The sequence below is a fragment of the Bos mutus genome, chromosome 7 (genome assembly GCF_027580195.1).
Source record: "Bos mutus isolate GX-2022 chromosome 7, NWIPB_WYAK_1.1, whole genome shotgun sequence".
Classification (NCBI taxonomy): domain Eukaryota; kingdom Metazoa; phylum Chordata; class Mammalia; order Artiodactyla; family Bovidae; genus Bos; species Bos mutus.
In genome coordinates this window covers 97,617,746-97,637,372 of record NC_091623.1, presented here as the reverse complement: position 1 = coordinate 97,637,372, position 19,627 = coordinate 97,617,746, and the positions used below count along the sequence as shown (strand labels likewise).

The following is a 19,627-nucleotide window of genomic DNA, read 5'->3' as shown; positions in this document are numbered from 1 at the left end:
TGCTAATTGAATAGCATAACAAGAGGATTAGTACACATAAATTAAACACCCTCTGCCAAACAAATAAGCTGGAGAGAGGCTTATTTCATCATCCTCTGTGTGAGTCTTTGAGGAGTATACATTTAAGCATAAATCAAGAAACATTGGGTTTGCTTTTTGCCTATCTCCAGCACTTATTAAGAAAGGGTAATGCTCATATGTCAAGATAAAACATAATGCAGACTGTGTATATACAATGATCAAGCCTATATTAACATTTTTAAAGACTGGAATGAAACACACTGAAAGATTTTTCATGAGTAATCTTATGCATTATGAGTGACTTGTCAATTTGTTACTTTTACTGTTTTCATTTTCTAAGTTCTTACAATTTTTATTTTAATATTATGGTAAAAGAGGGAAAGTTTTTAATGTATATGAATCCCCCAAATCCCTCAAATGTAAGAAGCCAGTGTATAAATCTATAAAGTAATGGTTCTGAAATAGCCGGCGTAGGGTTATTCAAGCATAGCTTATCTCAACATGACCAGATCTGCACTCATCTGTTCCTCCAGATTCCAAGTAATTTAATTCTTCCTCATAACTGTATTTATTGTTTTGTTTACATTTTTGTGTTAGTTGTTCAGTTGTGTCCAACTCTTTGGGACCCCATGGACTGTAGTCCACCAGGCTCCTCTGTCTGTGGGATTCTCCACGCAGAAGTACTGGAGTGGGTTGTCATTCCCTTCTCCAGGAGATCTTCTGATCTTAATATCCCAAAAGTGAATGTGTTTCAAGTTCTTCTCTTTTAGTTTTGTGTAAGCTTTACTCAAACGCTCAATAGACTCAACACAACTTAGAATGGAAGAAACTTCTGATGATTTTGACTTAATTACTTCAGGCAGAGAAAAAGTATCTGATTATCTTCTCTAGGCTAGCTTTGTATTGTGAAATTTAGCCTATTGATTATTATAATAAAAGTTAAAGACGTAAAAGGCATATTAACTACTTTGTGGGGGGATGGGGAAGAAACCAGTGAAATGCAATGAAGATTAATTATATAGCATCATGTTCTGTTAATTGAGTTTTTAAATAGTTTTTTGATTAACAAGGATATTATCTTCCCATTTGGGATGCTATTTCATATGCCACCAGCATCTCAAAATGATTCTTAGAAGACAAATCCCCATGCTCATATGTGATTTTCTTTTTTATACTAATATTGAGGTTGAGAATTCCCCTTAAGCCAAATAGGTTAACATGCAGAAATTAATGGAAGACAATCGGAATTACTGTACAAAAGAGAAAATGAAGATAGATGATAAGATTGTGCTTAAAGGTGCCACAAGTAATGATAAACTACTCAGAGAGCCAGCCGAAAGGAAGAAAAAGCCATTACTCACGGTATCAGCCACATGTTTCTCAGACTTTTTTATCCACAAAGCTTCAAGATACTGAGTCAAGAAAAACTGTGATAATAAAGTCAAGAATGACTCCAGGCATCCTAACCATGGGGAATTGAATTGAATTCACCATCAATTATCTTGAAAAAAAATTGTGCTTATCTCATTATAGCTGGGTACAGTTTTTAATCTTCTGCTAGAATACAGTCCCAGCTTTACAGTTTTTAATGAAAAATAAAACCAACATTCAGTTGTGAAGCTAGACCTTAAAATTATTTACCAGCTGAAGACACATTTACTTTACTGAGATGTCTCCTTCTATCATAATACCTATGATCAGATGAAAATGTATACTAAACTTGCTTTTCATGCTATGAAAGTAATAATTGTTCACTGTAAAAAATTTAGAAAATTCAGAGAAGCAGAGTGAAGATAAGGAAAGTATTCCTATATAGAGAGAACCACTATTAATGGCTTTTTAAAAGGAATAGCAAAGTGACATGGATAAATCTGTTTCTTACCAAAAGTGAGACATATTGTATAACTTTGCAACCAGATTTTTAATTTAATAATATAACACTTAGTAACAGGAATACCTTTGTAATTGTGAAGTATTTCTCCTAAAATACTGTAACATTTTCAATGACTGAATAGTATTCCATTGTATGACTTTTCTATAGTTTATTAATGTCTCCCATTCCTAGACCTTTAACTAATTCTCAGTTATACATTATGTGGAGATAGATGTTGGTATAAATAGATAAATGACTGGGGGAAAGGCATAGTATAAGCTGTGTATAGTATGTTACATTTATTAAAAACAGTTATGTAATTCCACATCCAATAATATATATAATATAAGGATATACACAAAATTTTCATAATAGTTGTTTTTGTCTAGTGGAATCGAGAAAGTTTTATTTTATTTTTTTACTTTTATATTCATTTTCTACAATTCTATGTACCAGTTTTACAATAAAATGAGAAATATAAATCTATGTATGTGATATTATTATAGGTTTGTACCCCTCTTCAAAAAATGCATAGAAAAATACTGTGACTGTATTATTAACTGAATTGTAAACTGTTGATAATGGTGGTTAATGATGGTGGTCCTGGACTCCAGGGATTTTAAGAATTTTTATTCTTTATGTTTTACCTCTAATTTCTGTCTTTCTCAGTATAGTAATTTATCATTCATAATAAGAAAAATATGAGAATTGTCTTGCCATTAGAATAGAATACATTCCAAAGCCAAGCAATAGAAAATAATTGGTACTAGGATTCACTGATTCGGGTTCCTCTAAGCTCTAGGAGAAGGCAATGGCAACCCACTCCAGTACTCTTGACTGGAAAATCCCATGGATGGAGGAGCCTGGTAGGCTGCAGTCCGTGGGGTCTCGAAGAGTGGAACATGACTGAGCGACTTCACTTTCACTTTTCACTTTCATGCATTGGAGAAGGAAATGGAAACCCACTCCAGTGTTCTTGCGTGGAGAATCCCAGGGACGGGGGAGCCTGGTGGGCTGCTGTCTACGGGGTCGCACAGAGTCAGACACGACTGACGTGACTTAGCAGCAGTAGCAGCAAGCTCTAGTAGCTAATCTACTCTGATCTCTGATTAGTAGTTAATCAAGTGACTATATAAATATGTCCCAAGTTTCATTTTCCCACCTTAAAAAGCAGGTCATTATGCAGTCTGTATTCGGGAAGGGGAGGACCAGAAGAGCATTGAATAGAAAGTTCTAAATTCAACCCAGCATCTAGGAGAGGCTTCTTTGCCTTCTGTCCTAGTACAAGCTGGGCTGAAAGCACAGATCGTACCCTTAGCAGACTTGACAGGAGTACCAGTAGACACAACCAGCCTGCGTGATGCTCACATGTTAGGAAGCGGGGGCCCTTCTCTGTTAGAATAGCCAGATTATGGCAGGAAGCCCACTTCACCATGCGGTTGGTGCTCTTCAGACTGCTGAGGACAGGGCACTTGCAGAGGGAAGATGGAGGAGGGAGGTGAGGAGCAGAGAAACTAGGGAATCCTAACACAGGCAGGGGAAAGGGGCGGCTTTCCTCCCCTCTGCAGAGCCTTGCGGAGAGGAAATAGGATGTGCTGATGTCATCATGGGATGCAGCTCATGCTATCAGCAACATCTTATTATTGCAGAATGGTTGCCCAGTTTCCTCATGCCAACAATAGCCGCCATCTGTGAGCCATTATTAGTCGCTCAGTCATGTCCGACTCTTAGCGACCCCATGGATTGCAGCCCACCAGGCTCCTCCATCCATGGGATTTTCCAGGCAAGAGTACTGGAGTGGGGTGCCATTGCCTTCTCCATTAGAAACCCAACACTGGGTTAAACTCTCTACATGCAGTCTTCCATTTAATCCTCAAAGAGTCCCATGAGAAAGACATTTGCTTTCCCCAGTTTACAAATAAAGAAACTGAGGCATAGAGAAGTTAAGTATCTCTGTCTGTAAGATTGGACTATTAGGGACATACTTATACTAAAAAAATTACTCCTGTTTCTGCAATTCAAACTGAACTGGCTGTTCGGCCCCTTTCCCTGCCCTGTCTGCTACTCTCATTTGCGTGTCACTCCAAGACCAGTTAGGCACCTACTGCGTGGGGACCCCAGTCCCTGGCCACAGGGTGGCTGGAGTTGGAGTGGGAATGTGGCCCAAGGTTGTCTGCTTTCAAAGCCACCCTGTGCAAGCACAGAGCAAGACACAGAGGAGGCGATGGAGTCCCTGCCATCTGCCATCATGGAGAAAAATGAGAATAGATAGCGAACGCAGCATCTGATAAGGAAGGCCTACAAAGGCATGCAGTCACAGGCATGATCTATTTGACCCAAATCTGTTTCCTTAAAAAATGGATTAACACATGCACACTACTATATATTAAATGGGTAGCAAACAAGGACCTACTGTACAGCACAGGAAACTATACTCAACATTTTGTAATAACCTATGAGGGAAGAGAATCTGTAAAAGAATATATATATATATGACTAAATCACTGTGCTGTACACCTGAAACTAACACAACATTGTAAGTCAACTCTACTTAAAAAAAAAAAAAGAATGGAAGGCCTGCAAATAGGGCGTGCCACCTCCAGCTCCCCTGAGACCCCAGCACTTTCACTCATTCCCCTGGCACTGACTACCTCCCATGAGCATTCAAGTCCTCACCTCTGTTTCATTTGCTATAGAGAATGACAGGGGTCAGGAAGTGGTGTAAAGTCCTGGGACAGTATAAAGGTGAGAAAAGTCACTTCCAGCAGGGGACTCAGAAGAGAGACTGCAAGAGGAAAGCATTCAGATGAATCTCCTTCTCATGTTACTTCCCTGAGTACTGCTAGCAAGATGCACTGTATACATGAGATGCATTCATTCATCCACCGCAGTATTTGTTGAACATCCAAGATGGTTGGATGGCATCACCAGCTTAATGGACACGAGTTTGAGCAAACTCCGGGAGATAGTGAAGGACAGGGAAGCCTGGCGTGCTGCAGTCTATAGGGTTGCAGAGTCAGACATAACTGAGCAACTGAATGACAACCGTCATAGGTGCTTGAAGGTGTACTTAGGAACACGAAAGACTGAATCCCTATCTTCGATGATTTTATGTTCTAGTGAGGAAGGCAGGATAACGAAGTTGCTAGGTAGTAAAGTGTACTCTGAAGAAAAATAAACTAGGAAGAGGGGATGGAGAATGGTGAGGGAAACATCTTTCTGTAGGTTAATTAGGAAAGGCTCCTCTGAAGTTGGGACATAAACAGAGCAAAGTGAAGGAACAAATCTTGTGAAAAGAGGGTAAAGGGCTTTCCTGGCAGAAGGCACAGCTAGTGCAAAAGCTAGTGCAAAAGGCAGGAGTAGGGTTAGCCCATACAGGGAGCTGTAAGGAAGCCAGGTGGCAGAAATACAAGAGGTGGCAGGGAGTAGGGTGGACAGTGAGGCCATACAGCGTGAGGCCCTAGGGTGCAGGTCATGGAGGGCCTTTTGGGTCATGCTAGGGACAGTGTTAGTGAGGGGGGATGCAATCATTGGACTTACGTCTCAGGGTTATTGTGAACACTGAATAAATTCTCCATGGCAAGTGCGAACATGGTTATATCTTTAATTCTATACATGTTGTGGCTACTCTTATTCAAGGTTCAGGGCATATTTTTATTGAATGAACCCAATTAATGTGTAAGCTATAGCTTTAACAGTCCATTGTCAGGGAAGCCATTTCGCTTAGCACAATAAATGGATTTCTTTGGAAGCATGAACTCTGCCCTCAAAGACCTTGAGACGTGCACACTGTAGTCCTTGACGTGAGCCAGCTTCCATAGCAGTCCCGTCCACTGACCTCCACTTTTCCCTACCCCACCACCCCTACCCCATCCTGCAAAAAAAAAAAAAAAAAACAATAGACTTCTTTATGAGCTTACTCTCACTGTCATTGTGGTTTGCTCCACAGATAAAACTGTGAAGCTGTGGAAAGTCAGCGAGCGTGATAAGAGGCCAGAAGGCTACAATCTGAAAGATGAGGAGGGCCGGCTGCGAGATCCTGCCACCATCACCACCTTGCGGGTGAGCACAGCTGTATTTCGGTTTCCTTGGCAACCAGGGTCAGGGGAAGGGTCAGGGGAAGTCTGGCCACACACTGGCTGCTATTGAAGGTTACGAGCCTCAGGGGTGAGGGAGGGAGATCAGGCAGGAGCCCAGGCTACATGAGTCTCTGGTGGCAGATGAAGGAGCAAGAAGGCACCATACTGTGATGACTATAAGGCCACACATTTCCTTTTGTCACCAAGGCCTTGCCCACAGGACCTCAGCCTGTTCCCTTCATCAAAAGCGTCTTGAGCATCTTCAAGGTACAGGGATGGGACTACTCATATGGGAAGTTGGAATCTTGTGATGCAGGACATGAACTTTTAAATCAAACAGGCACAGGCCTGGATTTGAATTCTGCCACATACATAGTCACGTTCCTTTTTCAATTTTTGTTTAATTTTTATTGGAGTATAATTGACTTACAATGTTGTGTTAGCTTCAAGTGTACAGCAAAGTGAATCTGTTATACATATATCCATCCTTTTTTTAGATTCTTTGCTCATATAGCCCATTGCAGAGTATTAAGTAGCATTTCCTGTCACATTCTCTTTCTGGACTTCAGTCATGCAAGTTATTTTTCGTCTCTCTGTCTGTAAAACAGTGAGCCTAGTGCCTCACCGTGTGTGGACTTCTAAGGCTAAAATGCAGTATGGATGGAAAGCCCTTACTCCATGGCTGGTACTCCAGAAATGATCTCTATTCTTAGTCTAGGTAGCTTCCTCCCTGCCATTCAGATGTGCACAGTCTGGTAAGAAGAGAGGATGTGTAGGACTAGTATGTAAATATTTATAACACTACACAGAGTGAGATAAATGCAGTGAGAGTCAGAGCTGCAGTTTGATCAAAGGAGAAAGAAGTTATGTTTGGTTCTGGGATACCAGGATAGGTCTGGCAGGGAAATGGTGTTAGAAACGGATTTCTAAAAGCTGACTTTTAAAGGATAGCCCTTTAGATAAAGAGTAAAATGATTTAGGACTGGGTGATGACTAGTTTTGGAGTGCTCAATGTGAATGTTATAGCAGGCAGGTTTTGAGACCAGCCCTGGCTCCAGGCAACTTCCTGAATTGGGTAAAATATGTGCTTTCAGATGCCAGCAGCTGTACTAAAGACCAAAACCTAGGAAAAGAGATGTAGAAGTTGTTGTTTAGTAGCTAATTCATGTCCAACTCTTTTTGCAACTCCATGGACTGTAGACTGCCAGGCTCCTCTGCCCATGGAATTTTCCAGGGAAGAATACTGGAGTGGGTTGCCATTCCCTTCTCCAGGGGATCTTCGCGACCCAAGGGTCAAAGCCATGTCTCCTGCATTGGCACACAGATTCTTTACCAATGATCCACATAGGAAGCCCAGACACAGAAGTACTTGTGGGAAAAAGAGGTTGTTTCCCTGTGTTTAGAGACAGATGTGGGAACTGAATGATCACTGAGTTCCATGATTATCTGGCTTGTTGGTTTGTTCATTCATTCATTCACTTGCTCATCTGTTATTCAGCAGATGCTTTTTGAGCACAGACTCTTTGCTGCCTGTAGACCTGGGCTGTTGCATGTGTATGCAGTAGTGGTTGATACCTGCTCTTCCATTGAGCTTCTTCTGGGCCAACAAACATTGGTGGGCCAGAAACATTCTGGGCCAACAAACTGTTTCCTCCTGTCTGCCTGTGCCTTCAACATGGAGAATGGCCATGGACATCCACCTTATCAGACTGGGTCAATGCTCTAACTGCTCAGAGGTTTTGGAGACCCAAAGGCAGAGTAGTGAAGAGTATGAACATTGAGTTGGTCTGTCCTGAGATAGAATTCTGGCTCCATTCCTCTCTGGCTGGGGCCTTGGACACATGACTTAAGCACCTCGTGCCTGCCATATCGTATCTGCACAACAGGGATGAGGGATGATCACTACTTCCTGGGATTGTTGTGAGGATTCAGTATTGATGGTTTAGTATTGCTCTCATCAGCAGCATTTTCATGGGCTCCAAAATCACTGCAGATGGTGACTGCAGCCATGAAATTAAAAGACGCTTGCTCCTTGGAAGGAAGGTTATGACCAACCTAGACAGCATATTAAAAAGCAGAGACATTACTTTGCCAACAAAGGTCCATCTAGTCAAGGCTATGGTTTTTCCAGTGGTCATGTATGGATATGAGAGTTGGACTGTAAAGAAAGCTGAGAGCTGAAGAATTGATGCTTTTGAACTGTGGTGTTGTAAAAGACTCATGAGAGTCCTTTGGACTGCAAGGAGATCTAACCAGTCCATCCTAAAGGAGATCAATCCTGGGTGTTCTTTAGAGGGACTGATGTTGAAGCTGAAACTCCAATACTTTGGCCACCTGATGCGGAGAGCTGACTCATTTGAAAAGACCCTGATGCTGGGAAAGATTGAGGGCAGGAGGAGAAGGGGACAATAGAGGATGAGATGGTTGGATGGCATCACTGACTCAATGGACATGGGTTTGGGTGGACTCTGGGAGTTGGTGATGGACAGGGAGGCCTGGTGTACTGCAATTCATGGGGTCGCAAAGAGTCGAACATGACTGGGCGACTGAACTGAACTGATTACCTCCTAGTGATAGTAGGTCGTCTACATGTTTGAGAAAATTCCTATTTTCCTTTTCGTATAATTTTTATACTGTTGTCATCACTGCTTAAGGTATTGACTGATGTTTACTAAGTGGCAAGCACAGTGCTGGTGATACAGAAAGAGTAAGACAGCATTTCACCCCTCAGGACTTTGCAGTCCTATGCGGGAAATGGATCAGGGGGCCACTGGGGAGTTTATAATGTGAACTTCTGCCCAGATGTTACCTTGCCCTTGTTCACTTTGTGGATGGAGTTTCTCAGGTGCCACCTCCAGGCTCCACTATGGATTCCAGCTATCCATGCATCCAGTGAGATTTCATACATCTGTTTAGCCTCTAGGAGAATTCCATTCGCATGATAAAGAGGAGAGAATGACTCTGTAAATTTCACTTGCACAGAGATTGTCCCCAGAATGACACAGCAATGTTATAAAGTGGATTTATACATATCAAACGTGGAATGAGACCCTGACAGGTGGCTGGGACTTAGAAAACCCCAGTTCTGGTTCTTGTGTCTTATTAACTCTCTGTGGGCCGGTGAACTACCCTGGGCCAATGAATCACATTTCTTCTCTCCACACTTAGTTTCTAAGCTACTGAACAGAGGACTGCACAACGGCAGTGGTCTTGCAACCATTATAAATGGAGCCAGTTATAAATGGAGATTCCCAGGACTCAGTCCCAGTGATCCTCTGCAGCAAATTGAGGGGTCCAGAGGGATTAGTATTTTTATCATGAGCCCCTGGTGATTGAGACAAAGGGATCTGTTATCCCTGGACTTTTAGCATCTTTAAGGCTCTTCCAGGCTTTAGTTTTTTATGAGCCTCTGTTACTTTTCGATCATCTCAACAGTTAATATACCAATTCACGAAATGCATTCATTATCATATTGTAAAACTCTCGTCTACCTTCCTAGGCTTTCCAGTATCCTCATTTCAGTGTAAATATCCACACTCCGGCATTCTTTCAGTGCAAACACTGAAAAGGCCAGCCTTCTTTCTCTCTGATTCCAGTGGTAGAAGAAGAAACACCAGGCAACCCTGAAAACCATTGTTTCAGAACAGTGACTCCAAACAGAGAATAAGCTGATGTGATATTAATCAGACCATAATTTACTAACATGCTCTGCTCTTGAAATTTTCATTGCCAGCAATTGTGGCTTTTTTTCCCCTTCCCTGTCCTGTGATTACCTCTCGTTCACTTTCATAGTTTCCAGTTCTACGTGGATTTTGAGAGTGAGAATATTTAATAATACCCGACAGCTAATTAATCCTCACTGAGTAATGAACCTGCTATGTTTCAGTGCTGGGAGGCTCAGCTTTTCAAAGTACGAGTGTGGTTTTTTTTTTTTTCCTTTTTTCACGCAAGATAACCTTTCAAATCCACTCACTCATTACCCACAGAGACTATGAGAAGCACTTCTATGAACCCTGTATCTCCTACTAAGTATTATAACATTCAAAGTAATAATCATGATGAGAGTTTAATAATAATACCTTATAAGCTGTAAAATACCATTTTTATCACAAATTGTTTACCTACCTAATTCCCTGATTCGTCTTCAGACCAGTCAGTGGGGAAGGCAGGACTGGTATTTGGCAGGTGGAGATGCTGGGAGCTAGTATTTCTTGTGCACTGACCGTATGCCATGTTGTACACTGTATCTGCATTGGCTACTTCATGGGGTACAGTTCACTGTTAAATTCCGCTGGACCTGTGAGCTTCACAGAGTTTCAGTAAGACGTCCAAGACCAGGCAAGGCTAAGCATCAAACCCTGATCTACAGGGCTCTGAACCCTTCAACCTGATGTTGCCTCAGAGAGGGAAATGACTTACCCAGTGTCTGTCACCCAGGTACTTCCAAGCTGGGACTAAAGATCAGGAGCTATGACTCTTCAACTTGGACACGGACACTGGGCCTTTAAGTGGTTTGCTTAATAATCAGTGCTGTTATTGTGTGTGTGTGTCTCTCTCTCCCTTTCTCCTCTCTCATCCGCACATGCACACACATTTCCAGACCTCTGACCTCACCTTGAGGTCTTACATAGTTCTAGTTAGCAGGAGTCTCCATGCCCTTCTTTTCAACTTCCCAAAGCCCACAGCTAGGAGGCCCTTTCTTGGCAACAGAAACTCACAGTTGAAGTAATTTAATTAGCCCAGGAGGGGAGCTGGGCGGTGAGAAATCACACTTAGCGCATGTGTCCGTGCAGAATGAACCTGGAGTTATTATTTCCCTCATTAGGCTCAGCTGCTGAGGAAACTCAGGCCAGGTGGAAATGTGCTTTTGAACCAGTTATGATATAAATATTAAGTCTGGAAGGTGTGGGCTCCCAACCTGTGACTTGCCATAACCAGCCCCCTGCAAAATGAAGGGGATGTAAGGAACTCATGCTTTCTAATGGATATTCCTTATAGCTAATAATAATAATAATAATAGCCACATTCATTGTGTGCTTATTACAGGCCAGATGGTGGATCATATATCCTTGTATCATCTTGTCCTAACAGCGACTCTCTCAGTAGGTTCTGTTATCCTTTCTGGATCATCCAGAGCCTCACTCCTTCATTTCTCTGCTCAAGTGCCACCTTCTCAGAGAAACTGTCCTAGAATTCTGTAAGAAAAACAGCACACTCACATCTTCCCATTCACTCTCAGTATTCTTACCCTGCCCCTTTTTTCTTTGTTTCTTCTTATAATTCTCTCTTATGGTGAATATTATAATATTATGTTAACTTCTGGAGGCTGGGTAGAGTTTAGATAAGCACAGTAGCACTGAAGTTCTTGTAGCCTATGAGAAGGTTTCAGTGTTGAGCCCTAGAAAGCAGACAGAAGACCCATGGGTGTGGAAATACTACTTCAAAAAGTAAGGGGTAAAACAGCAAGGTCCTACTATATAATAGCACAGGGAGCTGTACTCAGTATCCTCTGAAAAACCATGATGGAAAAGAATACAAAAAAATGTATAGTATGTATAACTGAATCACCTTGCTGCACAGCAGAAACCAACACATAGTAAATTAGCTGTGCATCAATAAAGATAAACAAGTGCCTTAATAGAATAAATGTTTTTAAAAAAGGAGTCTGCAGTGCATATATCTTTTTGAATTACAGTTTTGTATGGATATGTGCCCAGGACTGGGATTGCAGAATCATATAGCATTTCTATTTTTAGTTCTGTAAGGAACCTCCATTCTGTCTTCTATAGGTGGCTGTACCAATTTACATTCCCACCAAAACCACTGCCCCTTTAGTCTTAGCGTTTTTCCTGGCCAGGTGTATCATTTGTCCACTGTGGGCCTCCCCTCCCACTTCCCTAAAACGTAGGCTCCGTGAAAGCAGGAACCACGCGTCTTCTCTCCTGTAGCTCAGGCACGTGCTGGGTACTCAGTAAATGTTTGCTCAAAATCTCAAGGATAGAAAGTGGCGGCGCTGGGATTTGAACCTAGTCCATCTGACCCCAAATCTGATGCTTTTCATTATGATTCCCTACAGCTGCATCCTAAGAAAATACTAATTCATGGTTTCAGAGCAGGGGGATTTCATTATTTGGGACTCTTGAAATTCTTTGGCAAAGCTTTCTTAATGTATGAGCTACATTTTGGGGGAAGTGAAGGGCAAGGGTGATGGCTGCAAAGGCTTTTCTGCCGAAAGGTGAGCATACAATAGATGCGCTATTTTTTAGAATAAAAGTTAATTATATCATGTTTTTACACATGTGCCTTCTGCTCGTGACTAGTTCTGTCAGTTCAGCATGCACACATTCTTTAATTTTTTATTGAATATATCTGATTTACAATGTTGTATTAGTTACTGCTGAACAACAAAGTGATTCAGTTATATATACGTTCTTTTTTCTATATTCTTTCCCATTATGGTCTATCATAGGATATTGAGTATAGTTCTCTGTGCTATACAATAGGACCTTGCTGTTTATCCATTCCATAAATAAAATCTTATATCTGCTAACCCACCTCCCACTGCAGCTGTCTCCCAAACCTCTACCCTTAGCAACCACCAATCCATTCTCTACGTCATTTCTTTTTCATAGATAGGTTCATATGTGTCATATTTTAGATTCTATACGTAAGTGATATCATGTGGTATTCATCTTTCTCTTTCTGATTTACTTCACATAGTCTCTAGATACATCCATGTTGCTGCAAATGGCATTATTTTGTTCTTTTTCATGACTAATATTCTATTCCATCCATACCTCGTATAAGTGGAGTCAAACAATATCTGTCTGCACTTACTGTATATTTATGCTTTTGAACTGTGGTGTTGGAGAAGACTCTTGAGAGTCCCTTGGACTGCAAGGAGATCCAACCAGTCCATTCTAAAGGAGATCAGTCCTGGTTGTTCTTTGGAAGGACTGATGCTAAAGCTGAAACTCCAGTACTTTGGCCACCTCATGTGAAGAGTTGATTCCTTGGAAAAGACACTGATGCTGGGAGGGATTGGGGGCAGGAGGAGAAGGGGACGACAGAGGATGAGATGACTGGATGGCATCACTGATTTGATGGACGTGAGTCTGGGTGAACTCTGGGAGTTGGTGATGGACAGGGAAGCCTGGCGTGCTGCAATTCATGGCGTCGCAAAGAGTCGGACACAACTGAGTGACTGAAATGAACTGAACTGAACTGTATATTGAAATACATTTTTAAGGTTAATTTAATATTTGTCCTACAGATAGTACCTTTTTTCCCCCTGTGCTTAACAGTAGGTTCTCATTAATTATCTATTTTATATACAGTGTATGTATGTCAATCCCAATCTTCTAATTTATCAATCTCCTTTCCCTATCAAATGTCCATGTGTTTGTTCTCTGTGTCTATGTCTCTATTTCTTTTGCCAATAGGTTTATCTGTACTATTTTTTCTAGATTCCAATATATGTGTTAACACATGATATTTATTTTTCTGACTTACTTCACTCTATATAACATTCTCTAGGTCCCTCTATGGCTCTGCAAATGACACAATTTATTCCTTTTTATGGCTGAGTAATATTCCATTGTGTGTGTGTATACCATTGTGTGTACATGTTATATTCCATTGTGTATATGCTGCTGCTGCTGCTAAGTCACTTCAGTCGTGTCCGACTCTATGCAACCCTATAGACGGCGGCCCACCAGGCTCCTCTGTCCCTGGGATTCTCCAGACTAGAATACTGGAGTGGGTTGCCATTTCCTTCTCCCTTTGTGTATATATATATATATATATATATATATATATATATCTTCTTTATTCGTTCCTCTGTTGATGGATACTTAGGTTGCTTCCATGCCCTGGCTATTATAAATAGCACTTCAGCGAACACTGGGGTGCATGTGTCTTTTGAATTATGGTTTTCTCCGGGTATATGCCCAGACATGGGCTTCCTGGGTCATATGGTAGTCCTATTTTTAGTTTTTTACTGGACCTCCATAATGTTTTCCATAAGTGTTATATCAATTTACGTTCCCACCAACAGTGTAAGAGGGTTCTCTTTTCTCCACCTCCTCTTCAGCATTTATTATTTGTAGATTTTTTGATGATGGCCTTTCTGACCTATGTGGGATAGTACCTCATTATAGTTGTCATTTTCATTTCTCTAATAATTAAAGACATTGAGCATCTTTTTATGTGCCTATTGGCCATCCATATTTCTTCTTGAGAGAAATGTCTATTTCGGTCTTCTGTCCATTTTTGGATTGGGTTGTTTGATTTTTTGTTGTTGAGCTGTATGAGCTGTTTGTATATTTTGGAAATTAAGCCCTGGTCAGTTCCATCATTTGCAAATATTTTGTCCCTTTCTGTAAGTTTGTCTTTTTGTTTTGTTTATGGTTTCCTTTGCTATGTAAAAGCTTGTATATATATGCTTAATTTGGTCCCATTTATTTTTGTTTTTGTTGCCTCGAGAGACTGACCTCAGAAAACATTGGTATGATTTATGCCAAAGATGCCAAAGAATGTTTTGCCTGTGATCTCTTCTAGGAGTTTTATGGTGTCATGTCTTTAAGCCATTTTGAGTTTATTTTTGTGTATGGCAAGAGGGTGTATTCTAACTTTATGTATTCTAACTTTATTGATTTACATGCAGCTGTCCAGCTCTTGTCTGGAAAATCCCATGGACAGAGGAGCCTGGTAGGCTGCAGTCCATGGGGTCGCTAAGTCGAAGACTGAGCGACTTCGCTTTCACTTTTCACTTTCATACATTGGAGAAGGAAATGGCAACCCACTCCAGTGTTCTTGCCTGGAGAATCCCAGGGAAGGTGGAGCCTGATGGGCTGTCGTCTTTGGGGTCGCACAGAGTCGGACACGACTGAAGCGACTTAGCAGCAGTAGCAGCAGTCCAGCTTTCCCTATACCACTTGCTAAAGAAAGGACACACACATTTGTGTGACTTTACTGGACTAACATTTTCCACCTGAAATGACCTTGATGTTTGCACATCCCATTGGTAGCAATTTAGACACCCTCCTGGCCATAGTCTAAGGCACCATGGCAAATAGACGTGGGGATTCACCAGCTCTGAATTCTGAATCTTCAGGATTATTGCTAATAGGTCATGGGATTCGACAGGTTGGCTAAACACACTTTTTTCCCAAAAGTGATCATTTTGGTGAAGCAACTAGTTAAACTGCCTGGTCTGCTTTTTAGGGAAATGATTAAACAAACCACTGGTTTAAGCTTACTAATAAAAGCAGCTGCGTTGATTCAGCCCTTACTAGTGATAGACTCTGCATTGAGCAGTTTTATGTACATTTTACAGTTTGTTCATCATCACAGTCCTGTGGCTTATGCATCATGCCCATTTTATAGATGTGTAAAGAGGAGATCAGGGAGATAAGCATCGGCCTCATAGATGATAAGTGGCAAAGCCCAGAAAAGAGCCCAGGTCTGTCTGATCCCATGGCTCCTGCCCAATCACCATCATACAGAACTATTTATTGCGTGGTTCTTGATCTAGACGACAGTGAGAATAATAACATCGACACGTAGGACTTTTCATCTTGTTATCCTACTTATTGAGTGCCTACTATGCACCAGGCACTGTATGAAGTACGTACTACAAAGTGGGTCTTACAAAGATGAGTGAAGCACGCTGCCATCCACGGGCAAGGAGGGGAGCATTACAGATGGCTACAACCTGAAATCACTTCAAGCAGTGGATTTCAAAGCACAGTGCCCCTCAGTCACTTGTATATATATTTTAGAACACGGTCACTGGCCTCAGCACTAGGAATTCTGGTTACAAAGGTCTGAAAGGGAAAGGGAGAAAGGGAAGTTGCTCAGTCATGTCCAACTCTTCGCGACCCCATGGACTGCAGCCTACCAGGCTCCTCCGTCCTTGGGATTTTCCAGGCAAGAGTACTGGAGTGGGGTGCCATCACCTTCTCCGATAAATGAGTCTACCTATTTGTAAAAATGTGACTGATGAAAACAGTGCAATCACTAGGTTATCACACTGTGCGAGTTCAGTTGTCAAGATGGAGCCACTCAAAGGACAAAGGTCTGAGTCGTACCCAATGTTGTTACTGACCAGCTCCCTCCTAGAAACCACCCCCAGGGGATTCTGATACAGGTGATCCCTGGGTCAGACTTTGAGAAACACCAAATCAGGTAAGCATCCAGAGAAAAGCACAGGAGATCACCATGGTCGTTCAGAGGAAGAACAGAGGGGTAAGACTAGGAAAGAGTTTGCAGGATGCGTCTTTCATGCTGGGCAGTGAGCAGGCAGTGGCGGGAAACGGTAATCATTTAATGCTCCAAGGATCTTGGGAGTCAAGCAGGACATGCACTGTTAGTTCCCTGTTTCTGATAACCTGGATATGATTATCTCCACAAGAAAAGAGGAAGAACTGGGAGGCTCTGGGAGGCAGAACTGAGGATCAGATGCATTCTGTCTAGACACAACCTCTGTGCTCTCTTGCTGCCCCTGTGATAACTGTGGTGATGCTCACTCTGGGAGAATGGGTAATCCCAGGCCCATGGCGGGGCAAATTATTGGTTGAGGCAGGATCACCATCAGCACCTTAGGTTTTCATTTTGGGCTTACACTTTGACAACAGAGGCTTCTTAGGACACAGATACAGTCTTCCCCTACCCATTTTTAATTTTTATAGACTTCACTTTGTGGTTTGTTGCTGCTCTGGGGGCTTTAGAGCCAACCCTTTTACAGTTTCAGCCTTCCTTTCCTTATATTTGTTGCAAGTAACAATGAAGTATTTAGCTACTGCAGTGCACAATCAATCAAGGCTGTTCCATATTCACAGGCTCACAATGGCACCCGGACGGCCCCTGGATTAGATTAACTTTGTGAATGTGTCACTCTGGGGTGGGTAATTTCTCAACCTCCGCTCATCCTCCCTCCTGTCTCCGTGGGGGGATATTGCAATCCCCCATTGATTGACTGCCCTGCAAGTGGATGCTGGCATGTGATGTGTGTAACTCAGCGGGATGCACATACTCTGTGTTTATGAAAATAAATAATCATTTCTGTTATCGTTATTGATTGCCATCATTATCTGATTCTGTCGGTCTGTATCATGGGGTTTCATTTATGGGATCAGAAAGCACTCCACAGGAATCTCAGGCACTACCCTCCCCACCAAGCGTTGGTATTTTGACACATTTGCCTTTTGGGGGTGATGGTTGTAGATGTCCCTGTCCTGTTCTTTGGCTAATATTCAGTGAGACAAAGGAACTACTTCCACTGAAATAACAATAAGAGCAGCAGGCACTTGTTAACATTTGCTCTCTTCCAGAGATGCTCCTTTGGCTACTTTAATCTTCAAGGTAAACCTGTAATGTAAGTACTAAAATAGGCTTCCCGGGTGGCTCACATCTGCCTGCAATGCAGAGACATAGGTTCAATCCCTGGGTCAGGAAGGTACCCTGGAGAAAGAAATGGCAACCTACTCCGATATTCTTGCCAGGAAAATCCCATGGACAGAGGAGCCTGGAGGGCTACAGTCCATGGGGTCGCAAAAGAGTTGGACACAACTGAGCATGCATACATGCATGTAGGTACTAAAATAAACCTCATTTCAGAGATGTGGGACCCAAAGCCAGATTGGTTAAATATCCTGCCTGAGGTCAGACACTAGTTAATAGTACTTGGACTTGAATTCATGTCTGTATGATTCTAAAAATCCATTCTACTATTCTGCCTCTTGTGCAAAATAGAATGCCTGATATATTCATCTGAATAGTTGATATAAACCAAAATATGAGTAAACAGAGGCTAGAAAAAAAAAACAGTGAAGTAGATGGTAGAAGTTGCTAGAACCTTGGGCACAGGTGAGGTTTCTGTTTTGTTGTGGGGAGGAGGGATTTGGAGCAGAAAGGATGCATGGGTTTAGACCGTGGTTCATCCAATCTGGGTGATCATCAGATTCTAAGAATGTCTTAAATCATCCCCAGCTGGCCAATTCAGAATCTCCAAGCACAGGGCCAAGAGATTTACCCATAGTTCTCGGCTATATTCCAGGCAGTTCTGAATATCTGCTAGGCTTGAGGACCATTGGCATAATGACTGATGAGGAGAACTCCAAAGGTCTCTGATTTGATTTTGTAAGTTCTTTCTTTGCCTGCTTCCCTCTTCCTACCTCAAGGTTCTATACAGAATAATCTGAGGGCAGCACTGTTATCCAGTGTGATTGGTTGCCTTTACAAGCAGTGAATGATTTAGTATGAGTTTCTTCTACAAGCCAGGCTCATTTTAGCCTCCTGCTAGGCACAGGCAAGCCCCATCTCATTGCAGCCCGATAGCAGTCCTATGGGCTTCAATACTGTTTTCATCCCCATTTTACAGACATGTAGATTTGATTCAGAAAGCTGAAGCTACTTGCCCATGGGCTACAGCTACTAAGAGGCAGAGTCACATACTGCAACCAGGTGCAGTATGACTCCAGAGTCTGTGATCTTTAACAGCACGTTACAGAACCTCCAAGAAAGGGCTCAAGCTCTGACCACATCTCAGCCAACATCTGTGAAATAGAACGCGTCTTGCATTCTCCTCACAGAGGTCATGCTCTAAACTAGAGTAACGTGTTGATGGTACTGACAGGATGCCTTACTATCACCGATGCTCAGTATATGTCATTACCTTTCTCCTTTCCTTTCCCATCTTGTCATTCATTTGGACACCAGGAGTTTCCAGAAAGTCTGATGAATATTTTGGAAAAATTCAAAGCAGCATTATGTTTTGATAAGAGCAAATCCAGCCATCCCTTCTGCTTTATTTTGAACGTGTGTTTGCACTGAGCCTCCGAAACTGCCTTAGATTCAGAGTATTTTCACTGGCAATAAAATATTTTCTTTCATCTCAAAGTGACCTTTGTTATGCTGCATTTACCACGTAGTAATTAGATTCAAGATAAACGTAAATATAAGCACAATCCTATACCTGGCTTAAGATCAACTTTTCTTTGTCCCTTGCTCCCAACCCCTTTGGAAGGCATCTGTGGCTTCTCAAATGTGATAGAAACTATTAACAGCAAATGACAGTCCCCACAGATACACTCCATGACAGCGGGAAGCTTAAAAGTCCACTAGTATCGGAAGAAGAAAAGGATCATATTAGAGAAGGAAATCTCAATGTTTCTGTGGTCTCTGACCACAGTTTCTGTGGTCCCTGGTGGCACTGAGCCACCAGGGAAGGTCTGAATTTTGGAGACATGGCCAGAACAGGGCAGGCTGCCAATCTTTTCCAGGCTTTGCGAGCCAGGATCTTATCATTATGTCAAACCTAATTCACACTGACCCAGATGGATTTTTCTCAAAAAAGAAATCATTAGAATAATTTTCTTCATCTTTTCCTTTAAAGAGTTCTCTGTATACTTTTAAAGTCAATGGAAAATCCAAGACATAGTTGGATGATTTGAGGATGGCAAGTATCTACATTTTCTGCATCTTTCTGATGGAATTATCTGAATTATGAGTGTCATGGGAAAGACCTTGTCCCCAGACCAGGTCCTGGCTCTCCAATATGAGCTCACTGTTGGCTGGAGTGACAGGTGTGAGGTCCAGCCCCTGAAACAACACGTGTGTGCATGTGTGTGAGTGTAGGCGTGCATTCAGCACT

At 42.0% G+C, this 19,627-nt stretch overlaps 1 protein-coding gene across 4 annotated transcripts in view; it reads left to right on the top strand.

The window, feature by feature from the left end:
- PPP2R2B (protein phosphatase 2 regulatory subunit Bbeta) overlaps positions 1-19,627 on the top strand; it is a 474,274-nt gene that overhangs the window by 350,079 nt on the left and 104,568 nt on the right. For 3 of the 4 annotated variants that reach the window (XM_070374891.1, XM_070374892.1, XM_070374893.1), the window contains one exon: positions 5,844-5,956. In XM_070374891.1, coding sequence (XP_070230992.1) covers positions 5,844-5,956 — 113 coding nt within the window. Of the gene's footprint in view, positions 1-5,843; positions 5,957-6,031; positions 6,241-19,627 lie in introns of those variants that run through there. The other variant, XM_070374894.1, reaches the window with a different exon arrangement.